Below are 17208 nucleotides of genomic sequence, written 5' to 3'. Positions count from 1 at the left end.
TGCTAACAATAGAAAAGAATGTACATAAACCGTTTTTTCCTTATTCACTAGTCACAAATTCCTGTTAAATTAAACAACAATCCCATTTTTATACAAATTCTAATTTTCCATCTTTAATGCCTTTCTTGTATAGTTAAGTAGTGTTTTGCTTTCCTTTCGTGGGCTAGATGTAAAAAAGCAAAACTTTGCTCATTCTGTACCCTCGTAAATGATTTATCATTTGTCTCTTTCTCACTCACACACACGCGCACTATTACGCGCGCGCGCATACACGTATATATAGATATATTGTGTGAGCATTTGTGCGTGCTGACCGCTGACATCTTTGTCTGAAGAAGTTTCTCTTTGATAGACACATATCTGAACACCCTGCCAGACGACGAGATTGTCGAAGAAAAAAACCAAACAAAGATTGAACATGGTGAGTTTCAGAAATCAAGGAAAACGGATCACCCTTTTTTATTGCATTGATGTTACGGGCTATTCATAGTAATTTATTAGTATTTGTTTATATAGTATTTAATATAGTGTCCGTGTGTGTGTGTGTGTGTTGTGTGACCATACATTTATGTTCACAACGTTTGATATCGATTAATTGAATGAATCAACATACAACACATCAATTTGCCATAAATAAAAAGCTCAGTTACCATGTTAAATCCTTTAAAGTGAATGGTCATACGCTTTCATTACCGATACTTGCTCTCTCACTGTCTTCAAAATAAACGTCCACTTCTTCAGGATACCCCAGCTTGCTTAATGTTTTGTGCCGTTGTGTTTCGAGGGATGGAGGGCATACTTGTTCCCTTACCTCTTACAGGCTTAGAAACGGTGAAAAAGCCCTCCACTTAAAAAATTATGAAGCAAAGAGGAGAGTTTTTATCCACTGGCGTCTGCTACGGCATCTCTCGTTGGAAGATATCCCTCCCGCTAAGATGTTTGACTTCTTTCTCTGGCTTCTCCACGAGAAATGTCTGACTCCCATTACCATCAGTTTACTTTCCTTTCCCCCAATTGTAATTTAGCCTTAGCTCAGAGACTTTAATTTCTGACCCAGGCTTCCTTCAAGGGGTGACAGAGAAATTCGTATTATTGATGAACTCACGTGCAGAGTTTTTTTCTTATAGTGGTCAAGGGCGGTAGCACCTGGGTTAAGTGAGGGCTCTGGAAGTCAAGGCCGCTAGCCCCCATTGACCAGGGGCAATAATTCGTTTGGTTCAAGAGCAGTTAACGTTGTAAGCCAAAGTCAGATCGACTCTCTTCGCACTAAAACACAAAAACCCAAGAGACAAAATTCCTGTGGCTTTGTAAAGTTGTAGCCCTTCAGCTTCTAATAGTCGGATCACTTGCTATAATTTCTAAGCTTCATCAGTTGTAAATTGTAGAATACAGAGTGATGCCCCAAGGTAAAAAAAAAAAAAAAAAAAAAAAGGGGGGAATGCTAAAAAGTCTACTTATGTTTCTTGTTTGTTTAGTTGACAAACCTGACATGACTCCTTCTGAAATGATCCAGTCAACCATCGTTGTCTTGGTTGCATTGATGCTCCCGTTCGTCATTAGCGCGTTGTACGCGCGTACCATCAAGTGGGTTTATTTGCGTCTTCCATTACTTTTCAGTTGTTTACTAAGGTTTCTTTATAATCTGTAGATCTTTTCTTTGACATTTACCTTTCCACTCTTTCTTTCTTCACTGATGTTTATGTATAACAATAATAGTAATAACAATAATAAAGAGTTTTGTAGCTTTTTCCCGTTACAGTAACAAAATAGTAAAAAAAAAAACCCACACAAATATACAAGTATAAACTCAAAATGGATATTAGATCTATATATTAACACAGCAGAAAATATCAACTATTAAACAGAGAATCAATAAGACAATATCAAAGCATAGGTAGAAGTTTGGCAGCAAAGGCATTAGGGAAAAGGTTTATATAGTTTGAACATTTGCCTTTTGGATGAACTTTTTGAGATGACACAGTTTAGAGCAGAAGAAATGTTAGACATATCAGACGCACACAGCTCTATCACCTACGAGACAGAAGTCAAAATAATAGTAGTTTATCACAATGAATCCGTAACGACAGCCGGCGTTCGTTGAAACGGCTTCTGTACAGGCGCCCGTAACGAACCCCTGCTGTCGATGGATTGTTGTATTTTTAAAATTGTAACCCTGTACGTAAATGAACGAATAAATAAGGGAGAAAACATCGGAACCTTTGGGACATGTTCCTCCAGCGATTACTTCCCTTTAAAGGCTGAAAAATTCAACCAATCATGTGTTTCCACTTGTTTTATACCACTGTATAGTTTTATTTGACCGCCATGACATTTGTTGGGGGTCACTCGATTTGAGGTGGATTTGTACTCAAACAACAGAAAATGAGAAGAAAACAGTAAGTAATATTTAAATTCTAATGTATATTCTAATAAAATATGATCTTGTTTGGTACTTTATGCTTGTATATATTATGTAAAAAAAAATTCTTCTTAATTTCTGACATGTGGCCTTCCGCTCGGGTTGTGAATACAGTTACTATCTTTGATGTGAGCTTACTACAAGAAATCAGAACCTATAATTCTTGAAATTAACACCACGCAAATGTTTTTAAAATGCTCTTTTAAATGGCGTATCACATATATTTGTCTTTTTTGTAGTTTAACAGATATAATCTTTTTAAAACACCGGTGAAAATTTGCTTCGCGGGCATTCGGTGCTCGTAGTAATTTGTTTTCTGTACCTTCTTAGCGTACCGATAATAATACTATTAAATGCATCAATCTGATTTTTTTCTGACAAGAACAGTGTTTATTCATTTCAAGTTTATATGCGATTATCGTAGTGTGATTCCTGGAGGTTTTACTTGTGCTAGCATGATATATCCTGTGCAACCCTGTATGAATTTTTTTTTTTTAATTCAATTACACCTACCTAATTTGCTTTGGATTACCTAATAAGTGACAGTTCATGCAGGATTCAAATGTAAATATTTTTGTTTTACACAGTTTGGTCTCATAATTAGTTGAATTTTTTTCTTTCTCTTACAGTTATTTTTTAATGATTTCTTGAAACTGGTGAATTTCTATGCGTACGAGGGGAATGTGACCTCGTTGATCCCCTTTGTATCGAATGAGCTAGAAAATCCTTTAGTACCCCCAAGAAATATGCTATGACAAAGACTTTGCAGATTGCTCCATCTGATATATTTCGTGCTCAGAAAGTGAAGTAAAGATAAATGTCAGAAAATCTATCACCAGCGTTAGCAGAAATAATTTTCGGAATAAAATGTCTTGTTCGGCGTAATTGTAAACAATATCTCATCCCCTTCAATCATCATCGATGTGTCTTTGTTTCAGTCGTAACAGCTGCAACAGTTTTTGCTCTGAAGTGCAGGTGCACACTATTACTGTTCTGAACATCCTAATCTGTCAGCTCGTCATCATAATCATCGTCATCCTCATCAGTGGCTCAATTATTACTGTTACTTTTGCCGTTTTAAAGACATGTTCTCTTGTGGCCATACACTTGGGTTTTTTTTCCTCGTATTTCAGATCCTTTGAGGTAGAAAATCAAAGTTACCGTATTCTCAATGAGATGCAGTAATCGTAGGGATGACGCAGGTTCAAGGAATCAATCAGATAAGGTGGATCAACCTTGACCTGCAACATCACAGCTCCAGTCTTCATGAGTTTGCTCTTTTACATCCCAGGTCTTCAACGCTCAAGGTGCCCATAGCTTTTATTATGCCTAGAAATAAGTTCTGATCAAGAAAAATATGTTTCATGTATCTGAAGAGAAGTACGTTTGGTTGTATATGTGGGATTACGTGCATCTTGTTGTCCTTATATGTGTTGGTTAAGAACAAAAGAAAAATGTTAGTCCATGCATAACTATGCACAATATGTCCCATAATTATACTCTTTAACATCTTGCTTCATTCTTTTATTGGTACATCTGTGTGAAATATTTCAGTGGTACATAAGAACATGCATAGACTGATGAATATGACATTAATAAAATATATTTTACATGTAGAAAAACTAGTTTCTTTTGCTTCAACCTTTGGTCTTTAGATCAGTTCTTTCTTAGGTAGCTTCAGTTGCAGATACATAAGGTGCTTACCCAAATAATCCTGGAGAGAACGAAGAATGCCCTAGACATAAGATTGGGGCAATCATGCACATACAAACCGCTAATCCAAAAATCATCATTGAACAGCCTATTGAATGACAGTCTCACCTGTACATGACATTTGTGGATCTTGAGAAAACGTTTGACGTCGTAGACAGAGACCATATGGAAGTTAATGCACCACTACGGATTTCCACCAAAGTTCATTGCCATCCTCTAGCAACTGGACTAGTGACTTACAACAGAAGTCTGACTGACCCCTTCGCAGTAAGGACCAGAGTGAGGTATGGTTGCATGCTTTCTGTGTTAGGTACCTTCAGTTCCAGACATGTCTGTATGTCTACAGTTTAGTGTGCCAAATTTGCACTATGCCTAGGCTTCAATAGACTAAACACAGAAGGCTCTTCTTGGTAGTGTTGGAGAATGAAGCTATAAAAAGTAACTAAAAATACAAAAGTTACTACACAGGGAAACCAGTGCATAAAAGTCAAATATTTGTCAAAGACCCCTCAATCAATAAAGACTTAAAATATCAAATGCTTAATGTTTGTTTGCAGTTTTATACGCAACATAAAAAATCATAAATAAGGGTAAGCAGCTCAGGTCTACCATACCTCACATGATCGGAAAAAAATTCCTAGAAATAACTCCTTCCCAATAGATCTACGACTGTTAAAGTATCAGTTACCTTTGCGATAGTTTCACATCATATAATAGAATCTATTTAGCTAAAAGTCGTATTTGTCAAAGAAATCTGGCTTGGGCTGTGACCATCTCCACAGGATAAACGCAATAACAGATACAAAGAAAATGGACGTGACCACAATGCCTGCGATGATAAAATCACGTGTGAAGTCATAGAAATCTTCTGAATGCATGATGGCGCCTTCTTTCACTAGAATGTCATCTCGACAGTTTTCACCACCCATCCACTTTCGCAGCCCGATGGGCATCTTCCAGACACAGGATCGCAGACAAAGGTGCTGCTGTTGGTTACGTTACATCTGCCACACTCGTCTACACAGTTCTCACCATAAAAACCGCGTGTACAGTTTTCCTCACAGGTGGGTCCCATAGCTCCAGCTTCACATCCATAAGTGCATGAGCCGTTGATCCTACTGCAGTATCTTCCAGAGCAGCGTCCACATTTGTTGTCACAGTTTAGTCCCCACATGCCCAGGGGGCAGCGAGATCCAAATTGCGGAAGCTTACATGGCTCTTTGCAATAAGGTGGCACAAAACCTGGGATACATTTGGGACAATACCCATCCAAAGGATCACACAAAGACATGTTATAGCAATATCCGCACTTCTCACTACAATCACGACCGAACGAGCCATCATCGCAAGGAGCATTGCACTGTTTGCCTTTCCATCCAGGTAAGCATCCAAACTGACATGCCCCATCTTCCCAGTTGCACTGCCCATCACAACTACCGCAGGCTACACTGCAGTTGTCACCGAATGTACCTGCAGGACATAGCGTTTTGCATTTAACACCAAGATAACCGGCAAGACAACCAACTCCAGTAGGACAAAAACCACTGACATGATGGCAAACACTGCGGTTTCCGCAGAATCCACATCGATTCATGCACACCGACCCATAAAAACCTGGATCACACGTCGAGTTACAATGTAATCCTTGAAAGCCAGCAGCGCATCCATATTTGCAGTTACCGTTTGTCCTACGACACTTGAATGCATCGTAACAATTTGGGCTACATGTTTCATTGCAGTTAGGACCAAAAGTACCTTCAGGACATGGGACAGAGCAAGTGTCGCTCATCCATCCAGGAAGACAACCATCCATGCATTTCAGGTTCACACGATCACAGCGAGCTAATCCTCCCTTACAAAACGAACACGTTACATTGGTCTGACGACAGTCTTCACCATACCAATAATTTTCACACCCATCAAAGCATGTCCCCTTTGGAAGCAGACAGCTTCCAGATGAACCACTACACTTTGCGCAGCTGTCAGCAATTTTCAACAAAGTGTCGTTTAAACACTCCAAACCAGCATATCCGCCAATGCAACCGTATATACAGGAGCCATCAACATTATTACAGTTTATGTTTCCTCCTAAACAATAACCGCATGTACCATTACATCTAATACCGAAGCTGCCAGTGGGACAAGAAAAGTTGCAATAAGACCCAATCCATCCAGGAAGACATGACAGTGAAAAACTGCATTTTCCTGAAACTAAATTACATGTACTTCCTTTATTACTAAAGGGACAGTAACCGCAGTCGCGGGAGCAGTTTACTCCGTATGTTCCTGGCGGACACCGAGTCGGCATTCTTCTCCAAACCAGCCGGCCTGGCAGCCGTCTAGGCATGTTCCTTGCGGCAGCAGGCACTTGCCATGTGATCCTTTGCAGTGAACGCAAGAGGCGCTTGAGCATGCTGCGCACTCTGTTCGGCAGTCCTCTCCTGTGGAATGCGCAGCACACCCGCTTGTGCACAGGCCGTCGGCAGCGCTGCACGTTTCACTACCGTTTCCACAGCTCCCACAAACTTTCGCGCACTTGGCTCCAAATGTGCCAGAAGCGCACTGCTTGTCACACTGTTTGCCAGACCAGCCGTCCAGACACACATATGCTAGTGGACATTCCCCCGTGACCGCATCACACGTCGTCTTCTCTTGGGTGGTGTTGTTCAGACAATGTTTGCAGTCTAGGGAGCAATTTTCGCCATGCGTTCCAAATGGACACCTAAAACGACATTCAGCACCTATCCATCCAGGGACGCACCCAGCAAGACATGTTCCGGTAGGAAGCATGCATTCCCTAAACGACCCTTTGCAACTAGAGCAGGAATCTGCAAAGCATGTTGCACAAAGTGTTTCACAACCTGTCCCCGACTGCTTTTCTTTACAGCCGGACGAACATTCCCCACTGACGCTGCTGCAAGTTATGCCCTTAAAACATGCTCCACAAACTCCTGAACATGAACGACCATAGGAGCCAGGCGAGCAAGCTGTGTCGCATCTTATTCCCGTCCAGCCCTCTTCGCACTCGTCAGCGTCTGCACACTGTCCGGCTTCTGCTTCACATACTGCCCCGCCGCGCCTTGTTTTGAGGCAGCGACCACAGTCGCGAGAGCAGTTCACTCCGTATGTTCCTGGCGGACACCCGAGTCGGCACTCTTCTCCAAACCAGCCGGCCTGGCAGCCGTCTAGGCACGTTCCTTGCGGCAGCAGGCACTGGCCGTGCGATCCTTTGCAGTGAACGCAAGAGGCGCTTGAGCACGATGCGCACTCTGTTCGGCAGTCCTCTCCGGTGGAATGCGCAGCACACCCGCTTGTGCACAGGCCGTCGGCAGCGCTGCACATTTCATTACCGTTTGCACAGCTCCCACAAACGTTTGCGCACTTGGCTCCAAATGTGCCTGCACCGCACTGCTTGTCGCAGTGTTTGCCAGTCCAGCCGTCCAGACACACATATGCTAGTGGACATTCCCCCGTGACCGCATCACACGTCGTTGGCTCCTGCGTGCTGTTGTCCAGGCAGTGTCCGCAGTCACGAGTGCAGTTCGCCCCATGCGTTCCAGCTGGACACCTGTATCGACACTCAGCACCCGCCCAGCCAGCGGTGCACCCTTGCAGGCATATTCCTTTAGGCGTCAGACATTGGCCGAACGACCCTTTGCACCCAAAGCAAGACGGCGACGCGCATGCTGCACATGGCGTTTGACAAGCTGTTCCCGAACGCAGTTTTCGGCAGCCTGCAGGGCATTCTCCGCTCACGCTGCTGCACGTTGAGCCGTTGGCGCAGGCGCCGCAAACTGATGAACATCGACGACCATAGGAGCCTGGCGGGCAAGCTTTGTCGCACCTAACTCCCGTCCAGCCCTCTTCGCACACGCCAGCGTCTGCACACCGTCCGGCTTCTGCGTCACATACTGCACCTGCCCCGCCACGCCTTGTTTTGAGGCAGCGACCACAGTCGCGAGAGCAGTTCACTCCGTATGTTCCTGGCGGACACCCGAGTCGGCACTCTTCTCCAAACCAGCCGGCCTGGCAGCCGTCTAGGCACGTTCCTTGCGGCAGCAGGCACTGGCCGTGCGATCCTTTGCAGTGAACGCAAGAGGCGCTTGAGCACGATGCGCACTCTGTTCGGCAGTCCTCTCCGGTGGAATGCGCAGCACACCCGCTTGTGCACAGGCCGTCGGCAGCGCTGCACGTTTCACTACCGTTTGCACAGCTCCCACAAACGTTTGCGCACTTGGCTCCAAATGTGCCTGCACCGCACTGCTTGTCGCACTGTTTGCCAGTCCAGCCGTCCAGACACACATATGCTAGTGGACATTCCCCCGTGACCGCATCACACGTCGTTGGCTCCTGCGTGCTGTTGTCCAGGCAGTGTCCGCAGTCACGAGTGCAGTTCGCCCCATGCGTTCCAGCTGGACACCTGTATCGACACTCAGCACCCGCCCAGCCAGCGGTGCACCCTTGCAGGCATATTCCTTTAGGCGTCAGACATTGGCCGAACGACCCTTTGCACCCAAAGCAAGACGGCGACGCGCATGCTGCACATGGCGTTTGACAAGCTGTTCCCGAACGCAGTTTTCGGCAGCCTGCAGGGCATTCTCCGCTCACGCTGCTGCACGTTGAGCCGTTGGCGCAGGCGCCGCAAACTGATGAACATCGACGACCATAGGAGCCTGGCGGGCAAGCTTTGTCGCACCTAACTCCCGTCCAGCCCTCTTCGCACACGCCAGCGTCTGCACACCGTCCGGCTTCTGCGTCACATACTGCACCTGCCCCGCCACGCCTTGTTTTGAGGCAGCGACCACAGTCGCGAGAGCAGTTCACTCCGTATGTTCCTGGCGGACACCCGAGTCGGCACTCTTCTCCAAACCAGCCGGCCTGGCAGCCGTCTAGGCACGTTCCTTGCGGCAGCAGGCACTGGCCGTGCGATCCTTTGCAGTGAACGCAAGAGGCGCTTGAGCACGATGCGCACTCTGTTCGGCAGTCCTCTCCGGTGGAATGCGCAGCACACCCGCTTGTGCACAGGCCGTCGGCAGCGCTGCACGTTTCATTACCGTTTGCACAGCTCCCACAAACGTTTGCGCACTTGGCTCCAAATGTGCCTGCACCGCACTGCTTGTCGCACTGTTTGCCAGTCCAGCCGTCAGACACACATATGCTAGTGGACATTCCCCCGTGACCGCATCACACGTCGTTGGCTCCTGCGTGCTGTTGTCCAGGCAGTGTCCGCAGTCACGAGTGCAGTTCGCCCCATGCGTCCAGCTGGACACCTGTATCGACACTCAGCACCCGCCCAGCCAGCGGTGCACCCTTGCAGGCATATTCCTTTAGGCGTCAGACATTGGCCGAACGACCCTTTGCACCCAAAGCAAGACGGCGACGCGCATGCTGCACATGGCGTTTGACAAGCTGTTCCCGAACGCAGTTTTCGGCAGCCTGCAGGGCATTCTCCGCTCACGCTGCTGCACGTTGAGCCGTTGGCGCAGGCGCCGCAAACTGATGAACATCGACGACCATAGGAGCCTGGCGGGCAAGCTTTGTCGCACCTAACTCCCGTCCAGCCCTCTTCGCACACGCCAGCGTCTGCACACCGTCCGGCTTCTGCGTCACATACAGCACCTGCCCGCCACGCCTTGTTTTGAGGGCAGCGACCACAGTCGCGAGAGCAGTTCACTCCGTATGTTCCTTGGCGGACACCCGAGTCGGCACTCTTCTCCAAACCAGCCGGCCTGGCAGCCGTCTAGGCACGTTCCTTGCGGCAGCAGGCACTGCCGTGCGATCCTTTGCAGTGAACGCAAGAGGCGCTTGAGCACGATGCGCACTCTGTTCGGCAGTCCTCTCCGGTGGAATGCGCAGCACACCCGCTTGTGCACAGGCCGTCGGCAGCGCTGCACGTTTCACTACCGTTTGCACAGCTCCCACAAACGTTTGCGCACTTGGCTCCAAATGTGCCTGCACCGCACTGCTTGTCGCAGTGTTTGCCAGTCCAGCCGTCCAGACACACATATGCTAGTGGACATTCCCCCGTGACCGCATCACACGTCGTTGGCTCCTGCGTGCTGTTGTCCAGGCAGTGTCCGCAGTCACGAGTGCAGTTTCGCCCCATGCGTTCCAGCTGGACACCTGTATCGACAGTCAGCACCCGCCCAGCCAGCGGTGCACCCTTGCAGGCATATTCCTTTAGGCGTCAGACATTGGCCGAACGACCCTTTGCACCCAAAGCAAGACGGCGACGCGCATGCTGCACATGGCGTTTGACAAGCTGTTCCCGAACGCAGTTTTCGGCAGCCTGCAGGGCATTCTCCGCTCACGCTGCTGCACGTTGAGCCGTTGGCGCAGGCGCCGCAAACTGATGAACATCGACGACCATAGGAGCCTGGCGGGCAAGCTTTGTCGCACCTAACTCCCGTCCAGCCTCTTCGCACACGCCAGCGTCTGCACACCGTCCGGCTTCTGCGTCACATACTGCACCTGCCCGCCACGCCTTGTTTTGAGGCAGCGACCACAGTCGCGAGAGCAGTTCACTCCGTATGTTCCTGGCGGACACCCGAGTCGGCACTCTTCTCCAAACCAGCCGGCCTGGCAGCCGTCTAGGCACGTTCCTTGCGGCAGCAGGCACTGGCCGTGCGATCCTTTGCAGTGAACGCAAGAGGCGCTTGAGCACGATGCGCACTCTGTTCGGCAGTCCTCTCCGGTGGAATGCGCAGCACACCCGCTTGTGCACAGGCCGTCGGCAGCGCTGCACGTTTCATTACCGTTTGCACAGCTCCCACAAACGTTTGCGCACTTGGCTCCAAATGTGCCTGCACCGCACTGCTTGTCGCACTGTTTGCCAGTCCAGCCGTCCAGACACACATATGCTAGTGGACATTCCCCCGTGACCGCATCACACGTCGTTGGCTCCTGCGTGCTGTTGTCCAGGCAGTGTCCGCAGTCACGAGTGCAGTTCGCCCCATGCGTTCCAGCTGGACACCTGTATCGACACTCAGCACCCGCCCAGCCAGCGGTGCACCCTTGCAGGCATATTCCTTTAGGCGTCAGACATTGGCCGAACGACCCTTTGCACCCATAGCAAGACGGCGACGCGCATGCTGCACATGGCGTTTGACAAGCTGTTCCCGAACGCAGTTTTCGGCAGCCTGCAGGGCATTCTCCGCTCACGCTGCTGCACGTTGAGCCGTTGGCGCAGGCGCCGCAAACTGATGAACATCGACGACCATAGGAGCCTGGCGGGCAAGCTTTGTCGCACCTAACTCCCGTCCAGCCCTCTTCGCACACGCCAGCGTCTGCACACCGTCCGGCTTCTGCGTCACATACAGCACCTGCCCGCCACGCCTTGTTTTGAGGCAGCGACCACAGTCGCGAGAGCAGTTCACTCCGTATGTTCCTGGCGGACACCCGAGTCGGCACTCTTCTCCAAACCAGCCGGCCTGGCAGCCGTCTAGGCACGTTCCTTGCGGCAGCAGGCACTGGCGTGCGATCCTTTGCAGTGAACGCAAGAGGCGCTTGAGCACGATGCGCACTCTGTTCGGCAGTCCTCTCCGGTGGAATGCGCAGCACACCCGCTTGTGCACAGGCCGTCGGCAGCGCTGCACGTTTCACTACCGTTTGCACAGCTCCCACAAACGTTTGCGCACTTGGCTCCAAATGTGCCTGCACCGCACTGCTTGTCGCACTGTTTGCCAGTCCAGCCGTCCAGACACACATATGCTAGTGGACATTCCCCCGTGACCGCATCACACGTCGTTGGCTCCTGCGTGCTGTTGTCCAGGCAGTGTCCGCAGTCACGAGTGCAGTTCGCCCCATGCGTTCCAACTGGACACCTGTATCGACACTCAGCACCCGCCCAGCCAGCGGTGCACCCTTGCAGGCATATTCCTTTAGGCGTCAGACATTGGCCGAACGACCCTTTGCACCCATAGCAAGACGGCGACGCGCATGCTGCACATGGCGTTTGACAAGCTGTTCCCGAACGCAGTTTTCGGCAGCCTGCAGGGCATTCTCCGCTCACGCTGCTGCACGTTGAGCCGTTGGCGCAGGCGCCGCAAACTGATGAACATCGACGACCATAGGAGCCTGGCGGGCAAGCTTTGTCGCACCTAACTCCCGTCCAGCCTCTTCGCACACGCCAGCGTCTGCACACCGTCCGGCTTCTGCGTCACATACAGCACCTGCCCCCGCCACGCCTTGTTTTGAGGCAGCGACCACAGTCGCGAGAGCAGTTCACTCCGTATGTTCCTGGCGGACACCCGTCGGCACTCTTCTCCAAACCAGCCGGCCTGGCAGCCGTCTAGGCAGTTCCTTGCGGCAGCAGGCACTGGCCGTGCGATCCTTTGCAGTGAACGCAAGAGGCGCTTGAGCACGATGCGCACTCTTTCGGCAGTCCTCTCCGGTGGAATGCGCAGCACACCCGCTTGTGCACAGCCGTCGCAGCGCTGCACGTTTCACTACCGTTTGCACAGCTCCCACAAACGTTTGCGCACTTGGCTCCAAATGTGCCTGCACCGCATGCTTGTCGCACTGTTTGCCAGTCAGCCGTCCAGACACACATATGCTAGTGGACATTCCCCGTGACCGCATCACACGTCGTTGCTCTGCGTCTGTTGTCCAGGCAGTGTCGCAGTCACGAGTGCAGTTCGCCCCATGCGTTCCAGCTGACACCTGTATCGACACTCAGCACCCGCCCAGCCAGCGGTGCACCTTGCAGGCATATTCCTTTAGGCGTCAGACATTGGCCGAACGACCCTTTGCACCCATAGCAAGACGGCGACGCGCATGCACATGGCGTTTGACAAGCTGTTCCCGAACGCAGTTTTCGCAGCCTGCAGGGCAATTCTCCGCTCACGCTGCTGTGCACGTTGAGCCGTTGGCGCAGGCGCGCAAACTGATGAACATCGACGACCATAGGAGCCTGGCGGGCAAGCTTTGTCGCACCTAACTCCGTCCAGCCTCTTCGCACCCCAGCGTCTGCACACCGTCGGCTTCTGCGTCACATACCTGCACCTGCCCACGCAGCCTTTTTTGAGGCAGCGCACAGTCGCGAGAGCAGTTCACTCTATGTTCCTGGCGGACACCCGAGTCGGCCTCTTCTCCAAACCAGCCGGCCTGGCAGCCGTCTAGGCACGTTCCTTGCGGCAGCAGGCACTGGCCGTGCGATCCTTTGCAGTGAACGCAAGAGGCCTTGAGCACGACGCGCACTCTGTTCGGCATCCTGCTCCGAATGCGCACACCCGCTTTGCACAGGCCGTCGGCAGCGCTGCACGTTTCACGTTTGCACAGCTCCCACAAACGTTTGCGCACTTGGCTCCAAATGTGCCTGCACCGCACTGCTTGTCGCACTGTTTGCCAGTCCAGCCGTCCAGACACACATATGCTAGTGGACATTCCCCGTGACCGCATCAACCGTCGTTGGCTCCTTGCTGTTGTCCAGGCAGTGTCCGCATCCACGAGTGCAGTTCGCCCATGCGTCCACTGGACACCTGTATCGACACTCAGCACCCGCCCAGCCAGCGGTGCACCCTTGCAGGCATATCCTTTAGGCGTCAGACATTGGCCGAACGACCCTTTGCACCCAAGCAAGACGCGACGCGCTGCTGCACATGGCGTTTGACAAGCTGTTCCCGAACGCAGTTTTCGGCAGCCTGCAGGGCATTCTCCGCTCACGCTGCTGCACGTTGAGCCGTTGGCGCAGGCGCCGCAAACTGATGAACATCGACGACCATAGGAGCCTGGCGGGCAAGCTTTGTCGCACCTAACTCCCGTCCAGCCCTCTTCGCACACGCCAGCGTCTGCACACCGTCCGGCTTCTGCGTCACATACTGCACCTGCCCCGCCACGCCTTTTTGAGGCAGCGACCACAGTCGCGAGAGCAGTTCACTCCGTATGTTCCTGGCGGACACCCGAGTCGGCACTCTTCTCCAAACCAGCCGGCCTGGCAGCCGTCTAGGCACGTTCCTTGCGGCAGCAGGCACTGGCCGTGCGATCCTTTGCAGTGAACGCAAGAGGCGCTTGAGCACGATGCGCACTCTGTTCGGCAGTCCTCTCCGGTGGAATGCGCAGCACACCCGCTTGTGCACAGGCCGTCGGCAGCGCTGCACGTTCACTACCGTTTGCACAGCTCCCACAAACGTTTGCGCACTTGGCTCCAATGTGCCTGCACCGCACTGCTTGTCGCAGTTTGCCAGTCCAGCCGTCCAGACACACATATGCTAGTGGACATTCCCCGTGACCGCATCACACGTCGTTGGCTCCTGCGTGCTGTTGTCCAGGCAGTGTCCGCAGTCACGAGTGCAGTTTCGCCCCATCTTTCCAGCTGGACACCTGTATCGACACTCAGCACCCGCCCAGCCAGCGGTGCACCCTTGCAGGCATATTCCTTTAGGCGTCAGGACATTGGCCGAACGACCCTTTGCACCCATAGCAAGACGGCGACGCGCATGCTGCACATGGCGTTTGACAAGCTGTTCCCGAACGCAGTTTTCGGCAGCCTGCAGGGCATTCTCCGCTCACGCTGTGCACGTGAGCCGTTGGCGCAGCGCCGCAAACTGATGAACATCGACGACCAAGAGCCTGGCGGCAGCTTTGTCGCACCTAACTCCCGTCCAGCCCTCTTCGCACACGCCAGCGTCTGCACACCGTCCGCTTCTGCGTCACATACTGCACCTGCCCCGCCACGCCTTGTTTTGAGGCAGCGACCACAGTCGCGAGAGCAGTTCACTCCGTATGTTCCTGGCGGACACCCGAGTCGGCACTCTTCTCCAAACCAGCCGGCCTGGCAGCCGTCTAGGCACGTTCCTTGCGGCAGCAGGCACTGGCCGTGCGATCCTTTGCAGTAAACGCAAGAGGCGCTTGAGCACGATGCGCACTCTGTTCGGCAGTCCTCTCCGGTGGAATGCGCAGCACACCCGCTTGTGCACAGGCCGTCGGCAGCGCTGCACGTTTCACTACCGTTGCACAGACTCCCACAAACGTTTGCGCACTTGCTCCAAATGTGCCTGCACCGCACTGCTTGTCGCACTGTTTGCCAGTCCAGCTCCAGACACACATATGCTAGTTGGACATTCCCCGTGACCGCATTCACACGGTCGTTCCTGCGTGCTGTTTCCAGGCAGTGTCGCAGTCACGAGTGCAGTTCGCCATGCGTTCCACACTGGACACCTGTATGCCCGCCAGCAGCACCGCCCAGCCAGCCACGGTGCACCCTTGCAGGCATATTCTTTAGGCGTCAGACATTGCCGAACGACCCTTTGCACCCATAGCAAGACGGCGACGCGCATGCTGCACATGGCGTTTGACAAGCTGTTCCCGAACGCAGTTTTCGGCAGCCTGCAGGGCATTCTCCGCTCACCTGCTGCACGTTGAGCCGTTGGCGCAGGCGCCGCAAACTGATGAACATCGACGACATAGGAGCCGCGGCAAGCTTTGTCGCACCTAACTCCCGTCCAGCCCTCTTCGCACACGCCAGCGTCTGCACCACCGTCCGGCTTTCTGCGTCACATACAGCACCTGCCCCGCCACGCCTTGTTTTGAGGCAGCGACCACAGTCGCGAGAGCAGTTCACTCCGTATGTTCCTGCGCGGACACCCGAGTCGCACTCTCTCCAAACCAGCCGGCCTGGCAGCCGTTCTAGCACGTTCTTGCGGCAGCAGGCACTGGCCGTGCGATCCTTTGCAGTGAACGCAAGAGGCGCTTGAGCACGATGCGCACTCTGTTCGGCAGTCCTCCCGGTGGAATGCGCAGCACACCCGCTTGTGCACAGCCGTCGGCAGCGCTGCACGTTCACTACCGTTTGCACAGCTCCCACAAACGTTTGCGCACTTGGCTCCAAATGTGCCTGCACCGCACTGCTTGTCGCACTGTTTGCCAGTCAGCCGTCCAGACACACATATGCTAGTGGACATTCCCCGTGACCGCATCACACGTCGTTGGCTCCTGCGTGCTGTTGTCAGGCAGTGTGCCGCAGTCACGAGTGCAGTTCGCCCATGCGTTCCAGCTGACACCTGTATCGACACTCAGCACCCGCCCCCAGCAAGGTGCATCCTTGCAGGCATATTCCTTTAGCGTCAGACATTGGCCAACGACCCTTGCACCAATAGCAAGACGGCGACGCGCATGCTGCACATGGCGTTTGACAAGCTGTTCCCGAACGCAGTTTTCGGCAGCCTGCAGGGCATTCTCCGCTCACGCTGCTGCACGTTGAGCCGTTGGCGCAGGCGCCGCAAACTGATGAACATCGACGACCATAGGAGCCTGGCGGGCAAGCTTTGTCGCACCTAACTCCGTCCAGCCCTCTTCGCACACGCCAGCGTCTGCACACCGTCCGGCTTCTGCGTCACATACTGCACCTGCCCGCCACGCCTTGTTTTGAGCAGCGACCACAGTCGCGAGAGCAGTTCACTCCGTATGTTCCTGGCGGACACCCGAGTCGGCACTCTTCTCCAAACCAGCGGCTGGCAGCCGTCTAGCAGTTCCTTGCGGCAGCAGGCACTGCCGTGCGATCCTTTGCAGTACGCAAGAGGCGCTTGAGCACGATGCGCACTCTGTTCGGCAGTCCTCTCAGGTGGAATGCGCAGCACACCCGCTTGTGCACAGGCCGTCGGCAGCGCTGCACGTTTCACTACCGTTTGCACAGCTCCCACAAACGTTTGCGCACTTGGCTCCAAATGTGCCTGCACCGCACTGCTTGTCGCACTGTTTGCCAGTCAGCGTCCAGACACATATGCTAGTGACATTCCACCCGTGACCGCATCACACGTCGTTGGCTCCTGCGTGCTGTTGTCCAGGCAGTGCCGCAGTCACGAGTGCAGTTCGCCCATGCGTTCAACTGGAACCTGTATCGAACTCACACCGCCCAGCCAGCGGTGCACCCTTGCAGGATATCCTTTAGCGTCAGACATTGCGAAGACCCTTTGCACCCATAGCAAGACGGCGACGCGCATGCTCACATGGCGTTGTGACAAGCTGTTCCCGAACGCAGTTTTCGGCACCTGCAGGGCATTCTCCGCTCACAGCTGCTGCACGTTTGAGCCGTTGCGCAGGCCCGCAAACTGGATGACATCGACGACATAGGAGCTGGC

At 52.4% G+C, this 17208-nt stretch overlaps 2 protein-coding genes across 7 annotated transcripts in view; one reads left to right on the top strand and one right to left on the bottom strand.

Annotated features, from left to right (window-relative positions):
• LOC112573842 (scavenger receptor class F member 1-like) overlaps positions 1-17208 on the top strand; it is a 29723-nt gene that overhangs the window by 6535 nt on the left and 5980 nt on the right. For 2 of the 6 annotated variants that reach the window (XR_003101283.1, XR_003101284.1), the window contains exons 9-11: positions 353-421; positions 1476-1584; positions 3553-4416. Coding sequence is in view for 1 of the 6 variants with exons in the window: in XM_025254483.1 (XP_025110268.1) it covers positions 353-421; positions 1476-1584; positions 3553-3604 (230 nt within the window). In the remaining 5 variants the exon portion in view is untranslated. Of the gene's footprint in view, positions 1-352; positions 422-1475; positions 1585-3552; positions 4861-17208 lie in introns of those variants that run through there. The other 4 variants (XR_003101287.1, XR_003101286.1, XR_003101288.1 and 1 more) reach the window with 4 other exon arrangements.
• On the bottom strand, positions 4881-16032 carry LOC112573759 (multiple epidermal growth factor-like domains protein 6). Its single transcript, XM_025254348.1, is given in 8 exon segments — positions 4881-6433; positions 6436-9290; positions 10256-10567; positions 10599-11721; positions 12276-12567; positions 13363-13470; positions 15480-15797; positions 15940-16032. Coding segments are annotated over 8 exon segments (6507 nt in total). The 3' UTR covers positions 4881-5027.

This window comes from Pomacea canaliculata, linkage group LG10 (genome assembly GCF_003073045.1).
Source record: "Pomacea canaliculata isolate SZHN2017 linkage group LG10, ASM307304v1, whole genome shotgun sequence".
Taxonomy (NCBI): domain Eukaryota; kingdom Metazoa; phylum Mollusca; class Gastropoda; order Architaenioglossa; family Ampullariidae; genus Pomacea; species Pomacea canaliculata.
Note: the sequence above shows the minus strand (reverse complement) of the source record. Positions and strands in the feature narration are given on the sequence as shown.